A 25,133-nucleotide genomic window follows, 5' to 3' on the forward strand; every position below is an offset into this window, starting at 1 on the left:
GAAATATCAGGAGACCCACAGGGGGTATCTGGGAGCAAGGAAGTCTGGCAATCAGTATTACCAAGCACCGACAATTCAGGGAGATTAATAGGGCCAGGTAGGATGCTTATGTGTGTCACTGTGTAAATACAGCTTCACTTGTAAATATAAACCTGCTAAGCATAAGTATATATCTATATGCACATGTGCTTATGCGTGAGCAAGTTAGTACACCCTTACAACACAATAGAGACTTGACACATATAATACACTTCTATAACCGCGCATCGCCTACAAGTTGCACATTACCTTTGATCCGGAGTTCATGTAACTGTGCATCTCCTATGAGAAACAGGATACCCACTGGTAGGAGTTAGCACAACTGCATATTGCCTATGTGTGCTGGATAACCTGTGGGGCAGAGGTAGCACAGCAGTGAGTAGAGGAATGTCAGGGAATCCCATGTTAGAGATGGTGGTGCTAACTGGCAGCCAGACTGGAACAGAAGAATTAGAAAACCCAGCTCTCTAGAGAGTTTACAATCTAAGTGGTAGTTAGAGACAAAAGATGGGATTAATGCAAAAATAAAATGTTTTAATTCGTTAGAGCAGGCTATTTATGCACCAATGTCCTTTGCTAACTGGTTGAGTTTACATTGCTGATGCAAAACCCGAGCAACAAAGTGTTAAACAATCCAGCCGGTGAAAAGTGTTATCAGCCAGCATTTTTCACTAGTTTTACATACTTCCTCATTTTGTTTAACAACTGCCTTCAAATGTTAAAGGGACAGTGAAGACCTTGTAATTAAAGGACATTTATGTTGTGTTACTGTAGCACACTGGTTTTCAAACCTGTCCTAAGGCCTCCCTAACAGGACAGATTTTCAGGATTAGGGATGGGTGAATGTTTCGCAACATTCGAAAAATTAAACTAATTTTAACACATTTGTTCATTCAGAATTTTGATTGTTTGTACAAAATTCTAACATCTGTTTAATCAGTAATAGTATTTCTAATGCTTTCTCTAAATGTAATATTCTATTTGAATTTTCTAATAATTCGATTTGAATTATGCAATATTCAAATTCAAATGTATATATTTGTAATAGTATTTCTAATGCTTTCTTTAAAGGGACAGTATACACTAAAATTGTTATTGTTTAAAAAGATAGATAACGCCTTTACTACCCATTTCCCAGCTTTGCACAACCAACATTGTTATATTAATATACTTTATAACATTTAAACCTCTAAATTTCTGCCTGTTTCTAAGCCACTATAGACAGCCTCTTAATCACATGCTTTTTTATTTGCTTTTCACAACAGGAGACAGCTAGTTCATGTGGGCCATATAGATAACAATGTGTTCACGCCCAAGGAGTTATTTAAGATTTCGCCCGAGGAGTTATTTAAGATTTAGCACAACACAGTACTAAATGCAAGTCAATAGATACTAAATAAAAAGTCATGTGATCAGGGTGCTGTCAGAAGATGCTTAGACACAAGGTAATCACAGAGGTAAAAAGTATATTAATGTAACAGTGTTTGTTATGCAAAACTGGGGACTGGGTAATAAAGGGATCTTTTAAAACAATAAAAATTCTAATGAAGACTGTCCCTTTAAATGTAATATTCGAATTATGCAATATTCGAAATAGAAACATTTGAATTGATATATTTGTATCTATTATGTATCAATTTACTAAATTCCCTACCAAATTAATTATTGAACTTCTGAATAGTATTTGTGAAATCAAATGTTACATTCGATCTAATTATAAACATTCGAAATCAAAAGTGATATTTGAAAACTGTAAATAGCATTTGATTATAGAATTTTTAAGAGTATTCGTTCTTATCAACAATCGATTATGTAAATCGAATTTCTTCAATAACATTCGTTCTAACATTCGAATTCAAATATAAACAAATTCGCCCATCCGTAGAGAACAAGTAAAATTACTGTTTATTAATCCGCTAATTATTTCACCTGTGCTCCAGTTCAGATAGCCTCAAAATCTGGCCTGTTAGGGAGGTCTGAGGACAGGTTTGAAAACCAGCGCTATATAATAACATATCAGCCAAGTTTTTAAAACAAATTACCTTCCTTTTTACTGCAATTGTTTTTCAATAGCCAAACTCCACCCACATTTTTGCCTTATTTGGATGAGCCAATCAGGGCTTTTGTCTGCATATGTTTGATTGATTTCATTCAATAGTGTGTAGTGTTGCTAATAGGTGATGTGTGCAATTAACCTGTTGTGTTTCAAAACCATAGAGATATGTCTGTTTGTATTTCTAAGGATTTGATTGGAGCATTATCAGTACAGTGTGTGTGTGTTGTGTTATTGATTTTACACATTTTTATTAATGTAAAAGTGTTCATTATACGATTTGTCAGCTGATTGAACTGGTGGCTTATGTGTCAGTTTGGGGAGGTTCCATATGTCATCTATTATGACTGGGATCATTTCAGTGTATTTTGAGCATGCGCAAAACCAATATCATATACAAAAAGGTTTTCGGGTTGACAGTAGTAAGTTAAAAAGTGTTGTCTGTCTGGGGTTTATCAAGTAATTTTAACTGTTGAATTTGATAACTGAAATATTAAGTATCAAGAATTTAGACTGTGATCTAAAAAACAGGACGTACTAAGTATTGAGACATTTTTTTACTGAAATATTAAAACAAATGTTGACTATAAACAGTAAAATAGCGATTTGTGAGCGTCAACACCAAAAGTGGCTCATTGCTTAACATGATAAATTGTGATTAATACCTTATTTTTAAATCAACTAGCATATTAAAAAGATCAACTATGAAATAAATATAACAGTTTGTATAGTAGTTCAGTGTTTTTTAACCTATGATCATGATACGGTTCTTTACAGGGATTTTATATTAAAAATCACCTATCACGCATATAAAAGAGCAGTATTTAAACATATTTAAAAAGAAACTAATACAGAAGTATTGGTTTAATTTCTGCAGATACTCATTGGTTGATATGGGCAACCCCCAAAACTCTATTAATGTAGAGAGACATTTATTAATTCAGGACAGGAAAATATATTTTTCAAAAAGCAAAACACTAACACATTTAAAATTTCCTTAAATATAAAGCTAAAAAAATAATTTTGAGATACACTGTATACCATTTCCTATATATGCTTGTTCACAGTATTTTCATTTCTATTTATTTGTCTTGTGTTTATTGTGCATCTAAAATTAAGGCAATGTTTGATACAAATGTCTAATGAACATCAAGGGTGTTCCAATGTAAAAATAAAATGGCTGGGAACCAATGTAGCAGTTTTAAGGTCAGTGTTTCATCTATTGCTTCTCCGTGGTGTCAGTCGGCACATTACCCCGTCCATGGGTCTAAGGGTCCCTGTATCCAATATCTTAAAGTTCTGTCCTTCCTCCAGCTGGAACTCAAATCGCTGCAGAAGTTTTGACATCACCACTTTGGCTTCCATCTACAGAATAGGAAATGGTAACTTTAATTCATGAAAAAAAATGGGAAAAGCTCTACAGGGGCACATGTACTTGACTGCTTTGGGCCAAATTACAAGTGGAGCATTATTTAACACTCCTGCTAAGTCTCTTTGACTTAAGCTTTTTGTGTGCGTTACAAGTTGAAAGTAAACTGTTTTCGCATGAGCCGAAGTTAGAACATCACGTGCGCGTTCACATATTCCCCCATAGATGTCAATGGAGCAAAAGAAGTAGGAAAGAAAACACACCCTACTCGAGCGTAAACCCAATCGCATATTCTCTAGTGCGCTAAACCGATATGAAAATATGAATAGTTCACATTCCAATGTTTTTAACATAGCAGAGTATGTTCTATACATATTTCTACATATATCTGATGGTATTTTGCTACAATATATATCTATACCTACATATATATTATATATAGGTATAAATATATAAAGATATATATATAGGAATATCTAGTTAAAATACATAGCAGAATATGTTCTATGTGCAGAACATTGGAATGTGAAAATGTTTCAGTAAATACACAGTATATCACTTTATTAAATGTGAATATTGCATAAATATGCTTTTACATGTTTTCATCTACTTAAAGGGACAGTCAACACCAGAATTCTTGTTGTTTAAAGATAGTCAAACCAGGAACCCCGAGGGGAACCTGAGAGCGGGGTGCGCTAAGTGGATCAAACGAACGAAATTAACGAAATTGACCACAAACCATATGGCTCCTGTGAAGTCGGGCTAAATGGCTCCTATGAAGTCGGATAAATTTTGGCAAAATTGTGAAACCAAGCGGTGTAAGCGGCTAAGCTCCTCTGGTTCTTGGAGTGAAGATTTCTGAAAATTAGGAAAAAAGAGGGCGCCACATAGCGTGATACTGTTGTTACAGGCTCAGAGAGACAAAGTATTCAGAAAGGCTTACCGAAAAGCTCTGCACCGTTCTGTGACCGGTGCTATCAGGCAGACTAACACTCTCAGTGGTTAGCACACTGGGTGGCCTCAGGTGTAATGCAGGCAGGTGGATCTCAGCGTTGCTTGATTGAAGTGACTCCACGGCTGTGCAGCACGTATACTGCAGATTCCAGTGGGTATTTAGAATAAAAAACCTCTCCAGGTTAGATAAATGAAAGTATGGGACAACTTCCGTATAATAAAGTTAAAATCTTTAATCCATACAAGATTTGCTAATCCATACAAGATTTGCTACGCGTTTCTAGACCGATGGTCTTTTCCTCAGGCATAAAAACAAATGGATAGATAATCCCTTTATTACCCATTCCCCAGTTTTGCATAACCAACGTAGTTATATTAATACATTTTTTACCTCTGTAATTACTTTGTATCTAAGCCTCTGCAAATTGCCCCCTTATTTCAGTTCTTTTGACGGACTAGCATTTTAGCCAATCAGTGCTGACTCCTAGGTAACTCCACATGTGTGAGCTCAATGTTATCTATATGACACACATGAACTAATGCCCTCTAGTGGTGAAAAACTGTCAAAAAATGCCTTCATATTAGAGGCGGCCTTCAAGGTCTAAGAAATTAGCATATGACCCTCCTAGGTTTAGCTTTCAACTAAGAATACCAAGAGAGCAAAGCAAAATTGGTGATAAAAGTAAATTGGAAAGTTGTTAAACTTTCATGATTCAAATAGGGCATGTATTTTAATTTTGGACTTGACTGTCCCTTTAAAGGGATAGAAAAGTCAAAATTAAACTTGCATGATTCAGATAGAGCAGGTCATTTTAAGACACTTTTTAATTCACTTCTATTTTCAAATGTGCTTCGTTCTCTTGGTATCCCTTGTTGAAAAAGTATATGCACATATCCGACACTAGAGGGAGCTAGCTGCTGATTGGTGCCTGCACACATTTGTCTCTTGTGATTGGCTAACTAGATGTGTTAAGCTAGCTGTCAGTAGTGCAATGCTGTTCCAGCAAAGGATAACAAGAGAATGAAGTCAATTTGATAATAGAAGTAAATTGGAAAGTTGTTTAAAATTGTATGTTCTATCCAAATCATGAAATAACATTTTGGGGTTTCCTGTCACTTCTATATAAGTATATGTGTGTACATATGTATTAATGTGCTTATATGTGTATATATGGCTGTAAATACATAAATACACATACAGGTATACCGTATGAATCTCAATGTTAAAGCCTCATATCTCAATGTTAAACACCTGAGACCTCATATCTTTTTTTAATAATTTTTATTAGATGGTGTTATGAGTGTAACTGTACTGTATATTTGATGTGTTTTGTGACACATTTTTGTTTTGTGAAACAGTCTACCAGAGCTCTGAGGACGTGGTAATCAATCTAGTGTAAATCGCTATTACACTCAAGCGATCGCATTTACTTTCAACTTGTAATACGAGCGCTTAACCCGACGCACGCAAACACCCGCAATAAACCCCTTATTACTTGTGCCTAACTGTTAACGCTCCACTTGCGATCTGGCCCTTAATAAGAATATAATAGTGCATTTAAAAATAATAAAAAATACAATTTAAATAAAAAACATGTATTTGAGTAAATCTCATGTCGTAAATGCAAGATTTATTAATTGTACTGCTCCAGCGTAGTGCTGTAAAGCACTTTGCAAAAGTGCATTATAAAAATAGCTTTAGCCTTTTTAATGCTATATTGGTGCCAGTTTCATGCTCCTTGCACATGCGCTTGGTGCTGATTGGTAGGTGTGCTCTGTGTACACCACAAAAAGCATTTTTACACATCACTGCCTGTTTTTAGCATTGAGATTGATACCACGTGCATGTATATCGTCTGATCTCAGAGGGAAAAAAAAAGTCTAAAATTCTGCATTATTGCAACTGAATCTGGGCTGTGTGCTGGTTGAGTACAGTAAGGGCTAGATTTATTAACGCTGAGGCGTACAGGGGCGTATACATGCCCCTGTACGCCTCAGCTCGCCTGTGGTGGGGCGAAATTACCCGCAGGTATTCGCCATTGCACACGAGCGCAATTTTGCGCTCACGTGCAATCCCGCCCCCTGCCCGCGCACAGCCAATCACACGCGGGCAGGAGCTGTCAATCTCCTCGGTCAGACTCGACCGAGGAGATTGAATTTTGCCACAATAGAGGTGGCGAAGATGTTAGGGAAGCAGCGGTCTGGTGACCGCTGCTTGATAAATCACGGCGAGCAAATTCTTGAGAGAACTTGCAGCCGTAGGGGCTTGGTAAATCGAGCCCTAAATGTGGTTTAAAAGAACAAAGAGATTAAATAATTGGCTTGAAAAGGTTGCACAAAACCTTAAAGGGACATTATACACTAGATTTTTCTCTGCATAAATGTTTTGTAGATGATTCATTTATGTAGCCTATACCGCTTTTTAAAAAAAAAAAAAAATGTATAGTTTTGCTTATTTTTAAATAACATTGTGCTGATTTTCAGAATGATTTTATACTGATGTATGCAGACTTCAGACTGTTCTGTTTGTATAATGGGTCTTTTCATATGCAGAGGAAGGTGGGGGGGGGATTGTCTTCTTTTTTTGGTGTACAAACACTTTCACTGGGTGTCCCAGTCTAACCTTTTCAACAGTGCTAAACTGGGTGCTTCTAAGTAAGTTTTTATACTGGATGTTTGGATCAGAATCTGTCATATTCTTCTTTATAGAAGTGTCTATTACATGCAGTTTTATGGAAATTGGTGTATACTGTACCTTTAAAGGGCCAGGAAGCAGATACAGCATATCATTTTAAACAACTTTTCAATTTTATTCTATTATGAAATTTGTTTAATTCCCTTTTTATCCTATGTTGAATGAGCAGCAACACACTACTAGGAGCTAGCTGAATACATCAGGTAAACCAATGACAAGAAGCATATATGTGCAGCCACCAATCAGCAGTTAACTCCCTGTAGTGAGCCTACCTAGGTATGATTTTTAACAAAGGATAACAAGAGATCAAAGCAAATTATATAATAGAAAGGAATTGGAAAGTTGTATAAAAGTGTTTAGTCGATGAGTTCTGGAGGAGGAGCCTGTGCACAGGTTGTGTAGCACAAACTCTGCTCCCTGCAGGTAACCCATTGGTGGTACTTTCTCGCGCCGGGAACCTCAACAACCGGGGGAAAGATACTGTAGCCGGCTTAGTTTATGCCTTGAGGGACTCTCACATCGCTTTTTACAGCTTGCGCTACACCATCTGTGTTGGGCTCCACGCAGGACAGTGCGTGTAGAAGCTACCCAACGATTGAAGACCATATGTGGCAGTCCCCCCCTCCCACCGGTGCTGCACGAGGGGGGTAGATAGCCCGAAAAAGCTTGAAATCTTCTAGGCTAAAGGATACTGGAAGCAGTCCCCCCCTTCCACTGGTGCTGCGCTTGGGGGGTAGACAGCTTAAACAGGTGGAAGCAAGAAGTGTTTGGCGAGATATAGTCTCTACCCACCTACCTGCATCGGCTGCCTTGTTCGTGACCCGGGACGCCTGAGGCTGAGAGCACTGGTTTACTGCTCCGCCCATCGTTACGCTATCAGGTGTTCTCGGCTCTGCTTGTCTGTTCATTGTAGAGGCTGCAGATGGGGAGCTACTGGCTTCGCAGCTGAAATGGTTCCGGATGGGTGAGTTGCAGCGGTTGTTTGTGCCCCCTGTTACTGCCATTAAGTTTGAGGTTACTGTAAGTCCAAAATTAAAAAAAAAAAAGGAGAACTGTGTAACTGAGCGCTGAATAAGGGAGCTTGTGCTCCGAAAACTGTTACGGGTTTTTGATAGGCATCCTGATTTCAAGGTACCGGCTCTCTCTATTCACGGCGAAGCACTCACGGCTCCTTCACGTGCTCCTGCGTTTTAGAGGCTGAGGGCTGGATAAACCTTGGGACTCCAGGGATATTAGAGAAAGAAATTGGTGCCGGGCTGAGGGGTTGACTCTGAAGAGATTTACCGCGGGTGGGGTGAGCTTAAAAACATCTTGCAGTTGGCTATTACCCCAGCACCCCTCGCTAACTATCACTCATACAGTCTTATACAGACATAAGAAAGCTATTACATAGAAGGCGTCCACACAAGCAGTTTACAAACTTGAATATAATTCGCTGGGCATCTTGCTCTATGTTCTCTCTGTAAAAAAGAGCGATCCTTTTTCTTTTCTTTTCGTGTTTATTAATACAAAATTGGGGTATATAGGAACTGAGAGTGAATCTTATTGACCCTCCTGTTTTGTGAACCTCTTTGACTTAAGGAAGGGGGAATCTCTGTGTATATTTTTTTTAGGTTCCTTACTGAGCTGAATTATTTAGTCTGGGTTGAACCTGGGTTGAATTTCACTGATCCTCCTTTTTGTAATGCTTTGACTCACAGAAGGGGACAATTATATTTTTCTATATGTTTTCTTTAGGTACCTTTTTGAGATGAATCACTTAGTCCAGGTATGGAATGAACCTGGAAGCTGGGTCAGACCTCATTAGAGGGTAAATAATTGAAAATTGGTTTTCATAATATACCAAGTTGAATTGAATTTTGATTTTAGATAAGAACTCTGGAGTCTATTTAATTGGAAACTTACGGCTAGATTTAGAGTTTTGTCTGTAAAGACCCGCGTAGCTAACGCTGGCTTTTTTCTGGCCGCACCTTTAAAATAACTCTGGTATTGAGAGTCCACAGAATGGCTGTGTTAGGCTCCAAAAAAGGAGCGTAGAGCATATTTAACGCAACTTCAACTCTCGATAGCAGAGTTGCTTACGGACGCGGCCAGCCTCAAAAACGTGCTCGTGCACGATTCCCCCATAGGAAACAATGGGGCTGTTTGAGCTGAAAAAAAACTTAACACCTGCAAAAAAGCTGCGTTCAGCTCCTAATGCTGCCCCATTGTTTGCTATGGGGAAACACTTCCTACGTCTGCACCTAACACCCTAACATGTACCCCGAGTCTAAACACCCCTAACCTTACACTTATTAACCCCTATTCTGCCGCCCCCGTAAACCGCCGCTACTTACATTATCCCTATGTACCCCTAATCTGCTGCCCCTAACACCGCCGACCCCTATATTATATTTATTAACCCCTAATCTGCCCCCCACAACGTCGCCTCCACCTGCCTACACTTATTAACCCCTAATCTTCCGACCGGACCGCACCGCTATTATAATAAAGTTATTAACCCCTAATCAGCCTCACTAACCCTATAATAAATAGTATTAACCCCTAATCTGCCCTACCTAACATCGCCGACACCTAACTTCAAACATTAACCCCTAATCTGCCGACTGGAGCTCACCGCTATTCTAATAAATGTATTAACCCCTAAAGCTAAGTCTAACCCTAACACTAACACCCCCAAACTTAAATATAATTTAAATATAACAAAATTAATTAACTCTTATTAAATAAATTATTCCTATTTAAAGCTAAATACTTACCTGTAAAATAAATCCTAATATAGCTACAATATAAATTATAATTATATTATAGCTATTTTAGGATTTATATTTATTTTACAGGTAACTTTGTATTTATTTTAACCAGGTACAATAGCTATTAAATAGTTAAGAACTATTTAATAGCTAAAATAGTTAAAATAATTACAAAATTACCTGTAAAATAAATCCTAACCTAAGTTACAATTAAACCTAACACTGCACTATCAATAAATTAATTAAATAAAATACCTACAATTACCTATAATTAATCCTAACACTACACTATCAATAAATTAATTAAATACAATACCTACAAATAAATACAATTAAATAAACTAACTAAAGTACAAAAAATAAAAAAGAACTAAGTTACAAAAAATAAAAAAATATTTACAAACATAAGAAAAATATAACAACAATTTTAAACTAATTACACCTACTCTAAGCCCCCTAATAAAATAACAAAGACCCCCAAAATAAAAAATGCCCTACCCTATTCTAAATTACTAAAGTTCAAAGCTCTTTTACCTTACCAGCCCTGAACAGGGCCCTTTGTGGGGTATGCCCCAAAGAATTCAGCTCTTTTGCCTGTAAAAAAAAAACATACAATACCCCCCAACCAACATTACAACCCACCACCCACATAACCCTAATCTAACCCAAACCCCCCTTAAATAAACCTAACACTAAGCCCCTGAAGATCTTCCTACCTTGTCTTCACCATGCCAGATATGACCGTCCGTTCCAGGCTCCGATATCTTCATCTAAGCCCAAGCGGGGGCTAGACATCCATCATCCGACGGCTGAAGAAGTCCAGAAGAGGCTCCAAAGTCTTCATCCTATCCGGGAAGAAGAGTAGATCCGGACCGGCAACCATCATCTTCCAAGCGGCATCTTCTATCTTCATCTGATGAGGACCGGCTCCATCCTGAAGACCTCCACCGCGGACCCATCTTCATCCTCCGACGTCCAACTGAAGAATGACGGTTCCTTTAAGGGACATCATCCAAGATGGCGTCCCTCGAATTCCGATTGGCTGATAGGATTCTATCAGTCAATCGGAATTAAGGTAGGAAAATTCTGATCCGATCAGCCAATAGAATGCGAGCTCAATCTGATTGGCCGATCGGATCAGCCAATCGGATTGAACTTGATTCTGATTGGCTGATTCCATCAGCCAATCAGAATTTTCCTACCTTAATTCCGATTGGCTGATAGAATCCTATCAGCCAATCGGAATTCGAGGGACGCCATCTTGGATGACGTCCCTTAAAGGAACCGTCATTCTTCAGTTGGACGTCGGAGGATGAAGATGGGTCCGCGGTGGAGGTCTTCAGGATGGAGCCGGTCCTCATCGGATGAAGATAGAAGATGCCGCTTGGAAGATGATGGTTGCCGGTCCGGATCTACTCTTCTTCCCGGATAGGATGAAGACTTTGGAGCCTCTTCTGGACTTCTTCAGCTGTCGGATTATGGATGTCTAGCCCCCGCTTGGGCTTAGATGAAGATATCGGAGCCTTGAACGGACGGTCATACCTGGCATGGTGAAGACAAGGTAGGAAGATCTTCAGGGGCTTAGTGTTAGGTTTATTTAAGGGGGTTTGGGTTAGATTAGGGGTATGTGGGTGGTGGGTTGTAATGTTGGGGGGGGGGTATTGTATGTTTTTTTTTACAGGCAAAAGAGCTGAATTCTTTGGGGCATGCCCCGCAAAGGGCCCTGTTCAGGGCTGGTAAGGTAAAAGAGCTTTGAACTTTAGTAATTTAGAATAGGGTAGGGCATTTTTTTATTTTGGGGGGCTTTGTTATTTTATTAGGGGGCTTAGAGTAGGTGTAATTAGTTTAAAATTGTTGTAATATTTTTCTAATGTTTGTAAATATTTTTTTATTTTTTGTAACAGTTCTTTTTTATTTTTTGTACTTTAGTTAATTTATTTCATTGTAGTTATTTGTAGGTATTGTATTTAATTAATTTATTGATAGTGTAGTGTTAGGTTTAATTGTAGGTAATTGTAGGTATTTTATTTTATTTATTTATTGATAGTGTAGTGTTAGGTTTAATTGTAACTTAGGTTAGGATTTATTTTACAGGTAAATTTGTAATTATTTTAACTATTTTAGCTATTAAATAGTTCTTAACTATTTAATAGCTATTGTACCTGGTTAAAATAAATACAAAGTTGCCTGTAAAATAAATATTAATCCTAAAATAGCTACAATATAATTATAATTTATATTGTAGCTATATTAGGATTTATTTTACAGGTAAGTATTTAGCTTTAAATAGGAATAATTTATTTAATAAGAGTTAATTAATTTCGTTAGATTTAAATTATATTTAACTTAGGGGGGTGTAAGTGTTAGGGTTAGACTTAGCTTTAGGGGTTAATACATTTATTAGAATAGCGGTGAGCTCCGGTCGGCAGATTAGGGGTTAATGTTTATAGTTAGGTGTCGGCGATGTTAGGGAGGGCAGATTAGGGGTTAATACTATTTATTATAGGGTTAGTGAGGCGGATTAGGGGTTAATAACTTTATTATAATAGCGGTGCGGTCTGTAGGCAGGTGGAGGCGACGTTGTGGGGGGCAGATTAGGGGTTAATAAATATAATATAGGGGTCGGCGGTGTTAGGGGCAGCAGATTAGGGGTACATAGCTATAATGTAGCTGGGGGCGGCGTGCGGACGGCAGATTAGGGGTTAATAAGTGTAGGTACCTGGCGGCGACGTTGTGGGGGCAGATTAGGGGTTAATAAATATAATATAGGGGTCGGCGGTGTTAGGGGCAGCAGATTAGGGGTACATAAGGATAACGTAGGTGGCGGTCGGCAGATTAGGGGTTAAAAAAATTTAATTGAGTGTCGGCGATATGGGGGGGCCTCGGTTTAGGGGTACATAGGTAGTTTATGGGTGTTAGTGTACTTTAGGGCACAGTAGTTAAGAGCTTTATGAACCGGCGTTAGCCCAGAAAGCTCTTAACTACTGACTTTTTTCTGCGGCTGGAGTTTGGTCGTTAGATTTCTAACGCTCACTTCAGACACGACTCTAAATACCGGAGTTAGAAAGATCCCATTGAAAAGATAGGATACTCAATTGATGTATGGGGATCTGCGGTATGGAAAAGTCGCGGCTGAAAAGTGAGCGTTAGACCCTTTTTTGACTGACTCCAAATACCGGCGGTAGCCTAAAACCAGCGTTAGGAGCCTCTAACGCTGGTTTTCACTGCTACCGCCAAACTCCAAATCTAGCCGTTAGTATTTTAGAAATGTTAAGTTTGAAGTGATCGTTGACATCAGCCAGGAAGTTCTGGGTTTGATAGTTGGAAATAATTTCTGTAATATATCAGCTTCATAAAATAGTAATCTATAAGGGGTTCCCTAGATAGCATAGTTAGCTAAAAATAGCTGCGTCAAGATCTAAACTAGTAGGCTAGGGACTTCACGATCGGTATCAATTGACATAGAGGAAATTCCCCATTCTCTGGGACTGAGAATCTCTGGTGGTCTTACACACCCCTTTAACACTGAATCTGATTAGGCACTTCCTCACTTGATTTCCCCACTCCCTCAATCCCTTTTTTTTTTCCTTCCCCCCCTTTTTTTTCTCCTTCTCTCTCTTTCCCTCTCCTCAGTCACAATTCACGCACTTAGATAATAATTCACGTTTTTTTCTTTTTTTTTGCGTCGCACGTCTTTGTCATTCTGTTTTTTTATTCACTTATGGATAGATTTTTAAATTCACTGACTCACCATAAAATCACCTCACCAACCATGGCTTCCAGACCCAGGGATAGGAGGAATAAAACAGTAGCTGAAACCTTGGTTGAACTACACCCTGAACCTGGTCCTACTACAAGGTCCAATGACGCTACAAATTCACAGACACTAGTGAACAACATCATAGAAGCCCTGAACCTGAAATTCGAGTCTCTTAGATTAGAGATAAAACAAGATTTACACACACTTTATATGGAGGTCAAGCAGTTCTCGACAAGGATTCAGGAGGCTGAACAAAGAGTGTCTGACCTTGAAGATCTCACAGTTTTAAATAATACTAAACTACAGGCAAACTCCCTTTCCTTGATAGAATTACAGAACAAGATTGAGGATTTAGAAAATCGATCCAGGAGAAACAATTTCAGAATAATTGGGGTTCCTGAAACTCTGCATCATACAGATTTATTGAAATTTGCAGCTGAGACTCTTCCTCAGCTTTTAAATATTTCGCAAGAATTACTACCCTTAGCTGTAGAAAGGGCCCACAGACTGGGGAGATCTCCTTTACCAGTTGGTGATAAATCTAGACCCAGACCCATTATAGTGAAATATTTAAATTATCAGGACAAAGTCAGGGTCATGCAATCATCTCGTAAAAATGTACCTATCCTGTTAGAAGGAACCAAAATCCTAGTTTTTCAGGATTTTGCATATGAAACTTCTCTGAAAAGAAGGGAGCTCTCCCCAGTCTGTGGCAGGTTTATTAAGGAAGGGTTCTTTGCCACAGTAATTTATCCGGCTAGGCTCAAGGTGGAAGTTCAGGGTCACACTTATTTTTTTGACACTGCCTCTAAAGCAGAAAAATTTTACTCTGAAAAGTGTATCAAGTAGTTCGAAATAAGATGTTATATTTCAGAATAATTTGTTTCCACTCTGGATGATGTTGCCTCGAATTTATGTTAGCCTTATGTACCTGTTGCTTCTTTCTTTTCAGGTTTTTTTGATAAATAGAGGTATGGATATAGGGATAGAGGGGGAAGGTTTCCTTAATTGTAATTCCACCCCCCCCTTTTTTTTTTTTCCTTATCTTCCCTACTTGTAAATAAGTGACGACTAAAGTAAAAAATTGATTTTATCCTCTTGGAATGTCGGAGGTATCTCAACTCCAATAAAGCGTAAAATGATTTTCACAACTGAGGAAACTTAATTCGGATATCGCCTTTATCCAGGAGACACATTTGAACGCAGAAGAATCCTTAAAGGAAAAGAGGGGTGGCTATTTTACTAGGGAAGAATATCTTATATAAAGTATTATTAGAATTTTCTGACCCAGAAAGTAGAATTTTGATTCTGAAAATTAAATTGGCTAATTCTGTATTTACACTTTGCAATCTTTATGCTCCCAATAAATTTGAGATAAGTTTCTGGGAATTTTTACAATCTAAAATCTTACAATTAGGCGAAGGTAACATAATTGTGGCAGGGGATTTTAATATGGCTCCACAGATTCCCCTCAACAGGTTTAGGCAAGCACATATCACTTATATGTCTAAGAGAGACAAATTGGAAGGTAAAATGTTCAAAACTTTGTTCAGGAACCTGGCTCTTAAAGACATTTGAAGGATTCAGAACCCAATTCAAAGAGAGTTCACATGTAAGGCCAGAAATGTGAATTCTTTGTCTAGAATTGACTTATTCCTAGTTAGCGAGAACCTACTAAAAATTGGTGCTACAACCAAAATTACACAAGTCACCATCTCAGACAATGCCTCAATTATATTAGATATTCCACTGAATATTAAAGTACATACATCAAGCCGTTTCCCCCCCCAAAAAAATTTCTATTTAAAAACTTAAAATTTAAAAATTGGTTAACCGCCAGAATGACCTTTTTTTTTTCTTTAAATCTTGGTACAGTTAATGACCCAAGTCTACTATGGGAAGCAGGTAAGGCAGTAGTGAGCGGGGACATTATTGCATACATGGTTGACTTTAAACGAAAAGCTGCCCTCAGAGAAAGTGAAGTACTAAGATCACTTACCAACACTTACAACAAATATTTAGCTCAACCTACATCTGCAAATTGGAGAAGATACACCTCTGCCAAGAGAGAGAGAGATACCTCTTTAATGCATATCTCAGTTCAAGCTGACTTTAAGTCTAGAGCCAAATTCTATAGGCAGGCAAACTGCTGGCTAAATTAGTTAAAAATGTACAGGGGAGTTCTTCCATCGATTTGCTTATGGAACAAGACACTTTACTTAAAAACTCAAAATAAATTCTTGATACCTTCTTTGTTTATTACAGGGATCTATATTCTTTTAGGAAATCAGATGCGGAAGCATCAGAACTTTTTTGGAGAGGGCTTAATCACCCATCTCTCAACGATGAAGCAGTAATCAAAATTAATGCTCCTATCTCTGATCAAGAGATTCTTCACGCTAATAAAGAGTTGAGACTGGACAAAGCCCCTGGTCCGGATTCTCTTTCCAGCAAGTTTTATAAGATCCTAGCTCCGGTTATTACTCCTCATTTAAAAAATCTTTTTAATCATTTTTATATAGAAAGTAAGTCTATTTCTTCGACTTTTGCTGCATCTACTACATCATTAATTTTGAAGCCAGGGAAAGATCCCTTGAAAAAGGAGTCCTATCGGCCCATCGCACTACTTAATTCCGATTATAAATTATTATCATCAATACTAGCTAAAAGACTTTAACGAGAGATAGGGATTCTTATTAATAAAGATCAGGCAGGTTTTTTGTCCAAGCGCAACCTAGCAGCTAAAGTCAGAGAACTATTTTTAGTTCTTGATTACTTTTATAACTCTCAAAAAGCTTTCTCACAAGATCAGACAGAAATAGCAATCGTTGCGCTTGACGCAGAAAAAGCGTTTGATTCGGTGCATCATCAACATATTCTAACTTTTCTGTCGCACTTTGGCTTCAAAGATAAATTTATCTCCTTTATCAACAATCTCTGTAATAACTCTTCAACAAAACTGACTGTTAATAATTTAGAATCTAATTTAATTAACCTTCAGAGAGGCACAAGACAAGGTTGCCCATTATCACCTCTCTTATTTGATGGAGCCTTTAGCTCTTAAGGTTAGACAGTTATTACAGGGGATAAAAATTGGCTCCTTAGAACAAAAAATCGCCTTATATGCACATGATGTGTTAATTTACATCTCCAATACAAGAACTAATATTCCAAGACTACTTTCGATTACTAACTCCTTTGGAACCTTTACAGGTTACAAGATCAATATCTCTAAGTCAGAATTAATGTGGATCAGAAAAAATGAGGCCTCTCTTTCTGTGACGCCTTTTAAGGAAGTTCTGTCCCACTTTAAGTATTTAGGAATTAACATATCAGTTAACCCACAAGAGTGGTATAGTCTTAATATTTCCCCTATTTTGTCTAGAATAAAAGAGTACATGAGAAGTTGGCAAAATCTTCCACTTTCTTTGTCAGGACGTATTGCTTATTTAAAATGGTTCTCCTTCCAAAAATTCTTTACCCCTTACAAAATGTTCCGGCTGGAAAAGCCTGAACAAGGCTCTCCGGTATTTCATTTGGAAATGTAAAAGACCCCGAAATCTCTCTAAATAAAATTTACCTCCCTAAAAGACTTGGGGGAATGGCTCTCCCCGATCTCAATAAATATAGCTTGGTCTTGCTTTCACGCATTGTGATAGATTGGATTTTGAATAAAGACTATTTTACTAATAATAAGCTTGAAAGAAATATTTTATATCCTTATAATCCTATAGCTTTAATTCATTATCCACTCCACTCAATTCCGAAGGAAGTGAAGTGTCTTAGTTCAGTATATACGATAATACAGGCTTGGAAAAAGCTCGGGCAGAAACTAGGTATTGACCTCTCTATTCCAAAGTTCCAAGGACTATGTGGTAATCCAGAATTTCAAAGAGGTACTCAATCTCAAATATTTAAGAATTGGCATGGGAAGGGCTTGACTTTTTTGACTCAATTTATAGATCAAGATACTCTATCAGTAAAAAACTTTGATAGGCTGAAACAGGAATTTAACCTAAGTAATAAGGACTTTTTTGCTTACCTCCAGGCCAGACATTATCTTTTCTCACTCACCGAGAAGTTTGGTTGGTCCTGGTCCTGGGGGAAGCTAGATAGCTGGCCTATCCTTGTTAAAAATTATTTATTTTCCATTTCAATCTGGTATGACTTGGCGATTAGTCAATATGGAGATTCTAATCTACATCAGATAACACAAAAGTGGAATCTTCTGTCTCCAGAATTAGACATTGAGGTGGATCAGGTGGAAAAATCTATAGCCATAATAGCGCAGACTACTCTATCTGCAAGTTGGAGAGAATCACATATTAAATTACTCTATAGGTCTTATTATACCCCATTAAAGGGGTTTAAATGGCATAATCTTAAATTTAATACATGCCCTAAATGTGCATACCCGGCAGCTGATCCATATGATATGGTCGTGCCCCCGGATAAAACAGCTCTGGCGGAAAATAGAATTCTGGCTCATTAAGGTATTGAAGATACCCGCTATCTCTCTCTCTCTCTGGCAGAGGTTGTTTTTCTTATAGAATCCCCTTTACCTCCTGAACACAAAAAAGCTAGAAATATGACAATCCTGGCAGCAAGAAATCTAATTTTTATGAAATGGCGAGACCCCTCGGTTCCCAGTATCTTAGAAATTAAAAACTATATGAAAAAGCAATGCATTATTGAACAGATGGACACGAACTTAACTTCCGAAAGGGAAGTAATTCTTTTTTTTTTTTAAATGGTCCACATTTATTAAGATCTTTCCTCCAGAGGAAATAGATCAACTAATTTTCCCCTTCAGACACTCCGAAATAGTATTATTAGATCGTTGGTAACACTCAAACAAAGTGTTTAGTCTATCTGAATCATGAAAGCTTTAGTTAGACTTTACTGTCCATTTAAGTTTGTTTGTTTATAAGTTTGCAGCTTAGATCCCTGTGTTTGAGACTAAGGTAACAATGTTTATTATTTTCAAAGAGAAGTCTAGGTAATAACTTTCCAATTTACTTTTATCATCAATGTTGTTTTGTTCTCTTGGTAATCTTAGTTGAAAGCTAAACCTAGGTAGGCTCATATGCAAATTTCTTAGCCCTTGAAGGCTGCCTCTTATCTGAATGCATTTTTTCACAACTAGAGATCATTAGTTCATGTGTGCTATATAGATAACAATGTGCTCACGCCCATGGAGTTACCTAGGAGTCAACACTGATTGGCTAAAATGTAAGTCTGTCAAAAGAACTGTAATAAGAGGGCAGTCTGCAGAGGCTTAGATACAAGGTAATTACAGAGGTAAATAAGTATATTAATATAAATGTGTTGGTTATGCAAAACTGGAGAATGGGTAATAAAGGGATTATCTATCTTTATAAAAAATAAAAAGACTGTCAAAATGTCCCTTTAAACAATAAAAAGACTGACAAAATGTGAGTTCAGTTAGTGCTCCTCATATTGTCATCATCTCCGGTGACCTTCACAAGTTGTGCTGGAGGAAGGCCCACCCTTAGCATTTTCAGGCAGTGGGCAAGACAAATTTGAGGGGCCCCTCAGCCCAGCCTCCTTATTCTGTCCACCCCTGTCCCAACATTCAGTGTGTCGTATATAAAGATAGCATTATATATTACACCTCCTGATACCATAAATACTTCTTCATAAACTAACCACAGGATGCACATTTCACCTTCTCAACCCTGATGACAGTGCAGGGCCTACTAAAGCGCAAGGCCCAGGGAGGGTGCCCCTCTCGTCCTGCCCAGGAGCTATGACATTTCGTGTTTTGTATTTCTATTGCAAGTTTGCAGAAGAAGATAAACATAAATAATATTTATTAAAGGGAAATGAAAGTCACTTTTTTTTCTTTCATGATTCAGACAGAACATACAATTTTAACCCCTTAACGACACACGTCTTACACAAACTGGACTTTAAAGACCTGGATCCTGTTGGGCTTCCGTTGGTGAAGGACAGTGACGTCAGGTGAAGATCCGTTGGCGTTTCCAGTTGCAGTTGCCGAAAGCCCGGGGCGGTTTGAATAGACGCCGGAAGTAACAGCTTGCTGCAAGACGCTGTCCGTCAACCAGGAGTGCCCTAAGTGTTATCCGGAACTTTTTAAAGAAATTTTATTGAGGACCCGTGATTTTCTTACTTCTTGTAAGTGTGTTTTTATTTGTGTGTCCTATTTGGATTGTAATAAATACTACCTTGAGTCGAGTTGCGCTGTCCCTTTATGTTTCTACAGCTACATGTAAAGGGATAATCAGGGATTCCTGACAGATATCAGTGTTACAACTTAACTATCGCTAATTTTGAAAAATAAATGGTTTGGAAATAGCAAAGTGCTACTTGTATTTATTGCCCTATAACTTGCAAAAAAAGCAAAGAACATGTAAACATTGGGTATTTCTAAACTCAGGACAAAATGTAGAAACTATTTAGCTTGGGTGTTTTTTGGTGGTTTTCGATGTGTAACAGATTTTGGGGGTCAAAGTTAGAAAAACTGTGGGGTTTTTTTCCATTTTTTCCTCATATTTTATAATTTTTATAGTAAATTATGAGATAGGATGAAATTAATGGTATCTTTAAAAGTCCATTTACTGGCGAGAAAAACGGTATATAATATGTGTGGGTACAGTAAATGAGTAAGAGGAAAATTACAGCTAAATACAAACACCGCAGAAATGTAAAAATAGCCTTGGTCCTTAAAGGGACACTTAACACCTGCTGAAAATTTTCTAAACTTTTTCTGAGGAATCAAAATAAACTAATACACTTTTCTCAATGCTGTATGTTCATCTTACTATAAAACTCTTCATGAAGACTCCTCATATTTTCTATGCTTATCCTCAGCTTGTGTTTTCCTATGCAGGGTGCCATCTTGTAAAGCACATTCATTTCAGGCACTGCAGTCACATGACGTGTGCACGGCAGCTTCTCTCACTGATGTTATAGAAGGCAGTCAAATTGTCAATGCTAATTCACTGTAATGCAAAGCATGCATTACAGTGCATGAGGACAAAGATCTATTTTATATTTGATATACAGTAATTGCATCTTCTTTTATCAAGCATATTTTAAACGTTTAATGTACTGAACATATCCACAGTATGTGTGTTTCACTGTTCACTAAGTTCAGTTTCAATCGCCCGATGTTCAGAGGCAGAGGGGATCCACTCCGGAGCACCCTCAGATCCACGCCCCCACCACATATTCAACAAAGCAGATCTCTGCCGCACCATCAACTGCTCCCTCGAGGCCGGCACCTTCCCGGAAGAATGGAAGCACGCGGAGCTAAAGCCCTGCTGAAGAAACACACAGCAGATCCCAAGGATCCGATAAACTACCGCCCCATCTCTCTGCTCCCTTTTCCGGCCAAAGTCATCGAAAAATTCATCAACGCGCAACTCATTGAACACATAGAGGCCAACCACACACTAGACCCCTCCCAATCCAACTTCAGGAGCAACCACAGCACCAAGACCACTCTTCTCGCTGCCACAGACGACATCCGCACTCTGCTCGACTGGGGAGAAACTGCCGCCCTCATCTTCCTAGACCTTCAACACTGTCTCCCACCACACCCTCTGCACTAGACTACATGATGCTGGCATCCAGGACAAGGCCCTGGAATGGATCACCTCCTTCCTCACCGGCAGAACCTAGAAAGTCATACTCCCACCTTTCACCTCCAAGCCCATAGAAATCAGCTGGGGTGTACCCCAAGGCTCCTCATTGAGCCCCACACTCTTCAACATCTACACGGCCCCTCTCACAGCCACCGCCCGTCATCACAACCTCAACATCGTCTCCTATGCCCACGACACCCAGCTAATCATATCACTCACCAGAGAACCCACCACCGCCAAGAGAAACGTCCACGAAGGGCTGACAGCAATCGCCACCTGGATGAGCAACAACTGCCTCAAACTGAACACAGACAAAACCGAAGTACTCCTCCTTAGACCCAAAAAATTAGCCTGGGATAACTCTTGGTGGCCCACAGCTCTCGGACCCCCTCCAACCCCCACTGACCATGCACGAAACATAGGCTTCATCCTAGAATCATCACTCTCCATGAACTGACAATTCAATGCTGTATTCTCTGCAGGCTTCCACATGCTCCACCTACCATGAAAGATCTTCAGATGGATCCCACCTGACACCAGAAAAACTGTGACCCACTCACTCTGCAGCAGCAGACTAGACTATGGCAACGTGCTCTATGCCGGATCCACCATCAAGCTCCAAAAGAGACTCCAGCGTGTCCAGAATGCCTCTGCCAGACTTATCCTCAACATCCCTCGCCATTGCCCTATCACAAAACACCTGCGAGACCTACACTGGCTCCCCATCAACAAAAGAATCACCTTCAAGCTTCTCACCCACATTCAAGTCACTCCACAACATCGGCCCCACGAATACCTAAACCACCGGGTCACCTACTACACCCCCTCCAGGCAACTGCAATCGGCCGACCAAGCCCTCGCTCACATCCCCCGCATAAAAAAAAAAACACTGCTGGAGGCAGGTCCTTCTCTTACCAGGAAGCCAAAACTTGGAACACCATCCCTTTGCACCTCGGACTAGCTACCGACCTTATGAAGTTCAGAAAGGACCTCAAAACCTGTCTCTTCGACTGAACTCCATAGCTTTTCGCACCTATTACAGGTGAATAGCCATGCTTTATAAAAACCCAATATATAGATAGAGAGAATTAGAAAGTTGCTTAAAAGTGCATGCTCTATCTGAATCATGAAAGAAAAAAATTGGGTTCAGTATCCCTTTAATTATGAATAGTAAAACAACTTTGCAATTGACTTCCATTATTTATTTTGTCCCTTTTTGCTGTAATTTAATGGGACAGTAAACACTATGGGCTACAAAATAGAACGTGCCAGTCCATACCATTAACTGGGTTATGTTTAGAGGATATCAGGAAAAAACTGGATAATATTAAGGTAAATAAAACTCCAGGCCCAGATGGAATACACCCAAGGGTGTTAAGGGAACTGTTATAGACAAACCTCTACTCTTAATTTTTCAAGACTCATTATCCTCAGGCATGGTACCCCAGGATTGGCGTAAAGCTGATGTTGTGCCACTCTTCAAAAAAGGAAGCAGGGATGATCCAGGAAGCTATAGACCAGTTAGCCTGACATCAAAAGTGGGGAAGATATTTGAAGGGATTATAAGGGATTCTATTGATGAGCATATTCGTGTAAACAAGATTATGAGTTCTAATCAGCATGGTTTTAGGAGAAATAGATCATGTCAAACTAATCTAATTAGATTCCACAAGGATGTAAGTAAAAATATAGATAAAGGGGAATCAATTGATGTGATATACTTAGATTTTGAAAAGGCATTTGATACAGTGCCACATGAGAGATTAATGCACAAAATTAAGGGACTGGGAATAGCTGAAAATGTTAGCTCATGGATAAATAACTGGATAAAAGATAGGGAGCAACGAGTAGTAGTAAATGGATCATACTCAGATTGGACAAAGGTAATCAGTGGAATCCCCCAGGGATCAGTACTGGGCCATGTTATTTTTAATATTTTTATAAATGACTTGGAGCAAGGATTAAATAGCGACATTTCTATTTTTGCAGATGATACTAAGTTAAGTAAGGTCATTAGGTCAGAGCAAGATGAACTTTCATTACAAAGGGATCTGCAAAAATTAGAAGTATGGGCAAGTGAATGGAAAATGAGATTTAATACGGAAAAATGCAAGGTTCTACATTTTGGAAGTAAAAATAAGCAGGCAGCGTATTTTTTAACTGGAACAAGATTTAGCCAAACAGAGGAGGAAAGGGATTTGGGAGTAGTAATAGATAACAAGCTAAAGATGGGTGCACAATGCAGGGCAGTGGCTTCAAAGGCTAATAAGATACTAGCATGTATTAAAAGAGGCATTGATTCAAGGGAGGAAAACATAATTCTGTCACTATATAAAGCCCTGGTAAGACTTTACCTTGAGTATGGAGTGCAGTTCTGCGGACTGATCACAAAAAAAGATATTGCAGAACTAGAAAAAGTTCAGAGAAGGGCCAAAAAGCTAATAAGGGGATTGGAGAAATTAACCTATGAGGAGAGGCTAGCCAAACTGGGTTTGTTTTCTTTAGAAAAAAGGCGCTTGAGAGGTGACATGATTACTTTATATAAATATATTCAAGGCCCATATTCAGAGATGGCAGAAGCTCTGTTTATTCCAAGAAAATTTTTCTGACAAGAGGTCACAATTTAAGGTTGGAGGAAAGGAGATTTAATCTCCTGCAACGGAAACGTTTTTTCACTGTAAGACCAATAAAATTGTGGAACTCATTACCAAAGAAGGTAGTGAATGCCAATACCCTAGATACATTTAAAAATAGTCTGGATACATTTCTGTATATAAACAAAATTCATGGATATGATTGCTAGTATTAAATGGGTCACCTTTTAGTGGGGTTATTTAAGCTTAACTAGAGTTTTTTGTAAGTATTTTAGATTTGTATAGATTGAACTCGATGGACTTCAGTCTTTTTTCAACCTTATCTACTATGTTACTATATTACAAGTAGAGCTCTAATGTTAGCGCGAGATGTAATAAACAATATCGTGACGGCTCTAACTAGTGTGCCTATTACAAGTTGAAAGTGAATGGTTGTGCTATAGCACAACCAGAAATTGGGCTCAAAGTATTAGCGTTACTTCAGATCAAGTGAAAGGGTTAAAAAAATAATAGCACAAAACACATCACAAACACATTAAAGTGATTGTAAACTTTGTCAATGTAATTCACAATATATAAAATTATTCATAAAACCAGGTTCACTTTCATTTATTAAAATAAAGATGATACCTTCGTAAAATAATTTTCATTTTTTGATCGTAAACATTGCGCCGTTCCTGCACCCGCATCTCATACTTTATTTTTGTCTTAGATGACTAATCTGGCTTCATCCAATCATTGCCATGAGCAGGACTCCAAAGAGGGCACGCAAGGATTGGATGAAGCCAGATTACATGAAAAGGAAGCAAAATAAATAACTAGTATATTACTATGCATTACTAAACCTTTTATATTAAAATCTATAGGTGTTTACTGTTCCTTTAAGTCTAAAAAAATTTCTAGTCCTAAAAATTAAAGAACACATAGCAGGCTTCCCAAGGCTAAACCTGCCATATATTTGTCCCTAATTTGCAGTTCATTATTGATCACTTCTTCTGAAGCCAAACAATGTTCACAACACAATGACAGTGACAAGCCCTGTCTTCTCCAGAAGCAAGTCCGGATTGGCTCTTCCAGCTAAAGAAAGCAGGGGGTGGAGTTTATTGAAAAAAAATTGCAGCAAATAAGGTGTTAATCTGTTCTACTAATGTTCAGACAGTGTTGATATGTTAATCTATTGGAAAACAGCTGAAAACATTGCTATTTACTGTGACTTTAGTACCTCATAAAAAAGGAACTGGCAGACTACGTCTGATGGGTCTGATCTGGCCATCCAAGGAGCTTG

The 25,133-nt window shown here is 38.4% G+C and overlaps 1 protein-coding gene across 1 annotated transcript in view; it reads right to left on the reverse strand.

Moving 5' to 3' along the window:
- Positions 1-2,634: 2,634 nt before the first annotated feature.
- Positions 2,635-25,133, reverse strand: part of LOC128636286 (cholesterol 24-hydroxylase-like) — a 57,597-nt gene continuing 35,098 nt past the window's right edge. The window contains exon 13 of the mRNA XM_053689322.1: positions 2,635-3,457. Within this exon, the coding sequence (XP_053545297.1) occupies positions 3,308-3,457 (150 nt within the window). The 3' untranslated portion in view covers positions 2,635-3,307. The remainder of the gene's footprint in view (positions 3,458-25,133) is intronic.

This window comes from Bombina bombina, chromosome 1, assembly GCF_027579735.1.
Source record: "Bombina bombina isolate aBomBom1 chromosome 1, aBomBom1.pri, whole genome shotgun sequence".
NCBI classification, from domain to species: Eukaryota; Metazoa; Chordata; class Amphibia; order Anura; family Bombinatoridae; genus Bombina; species Bombina bombina.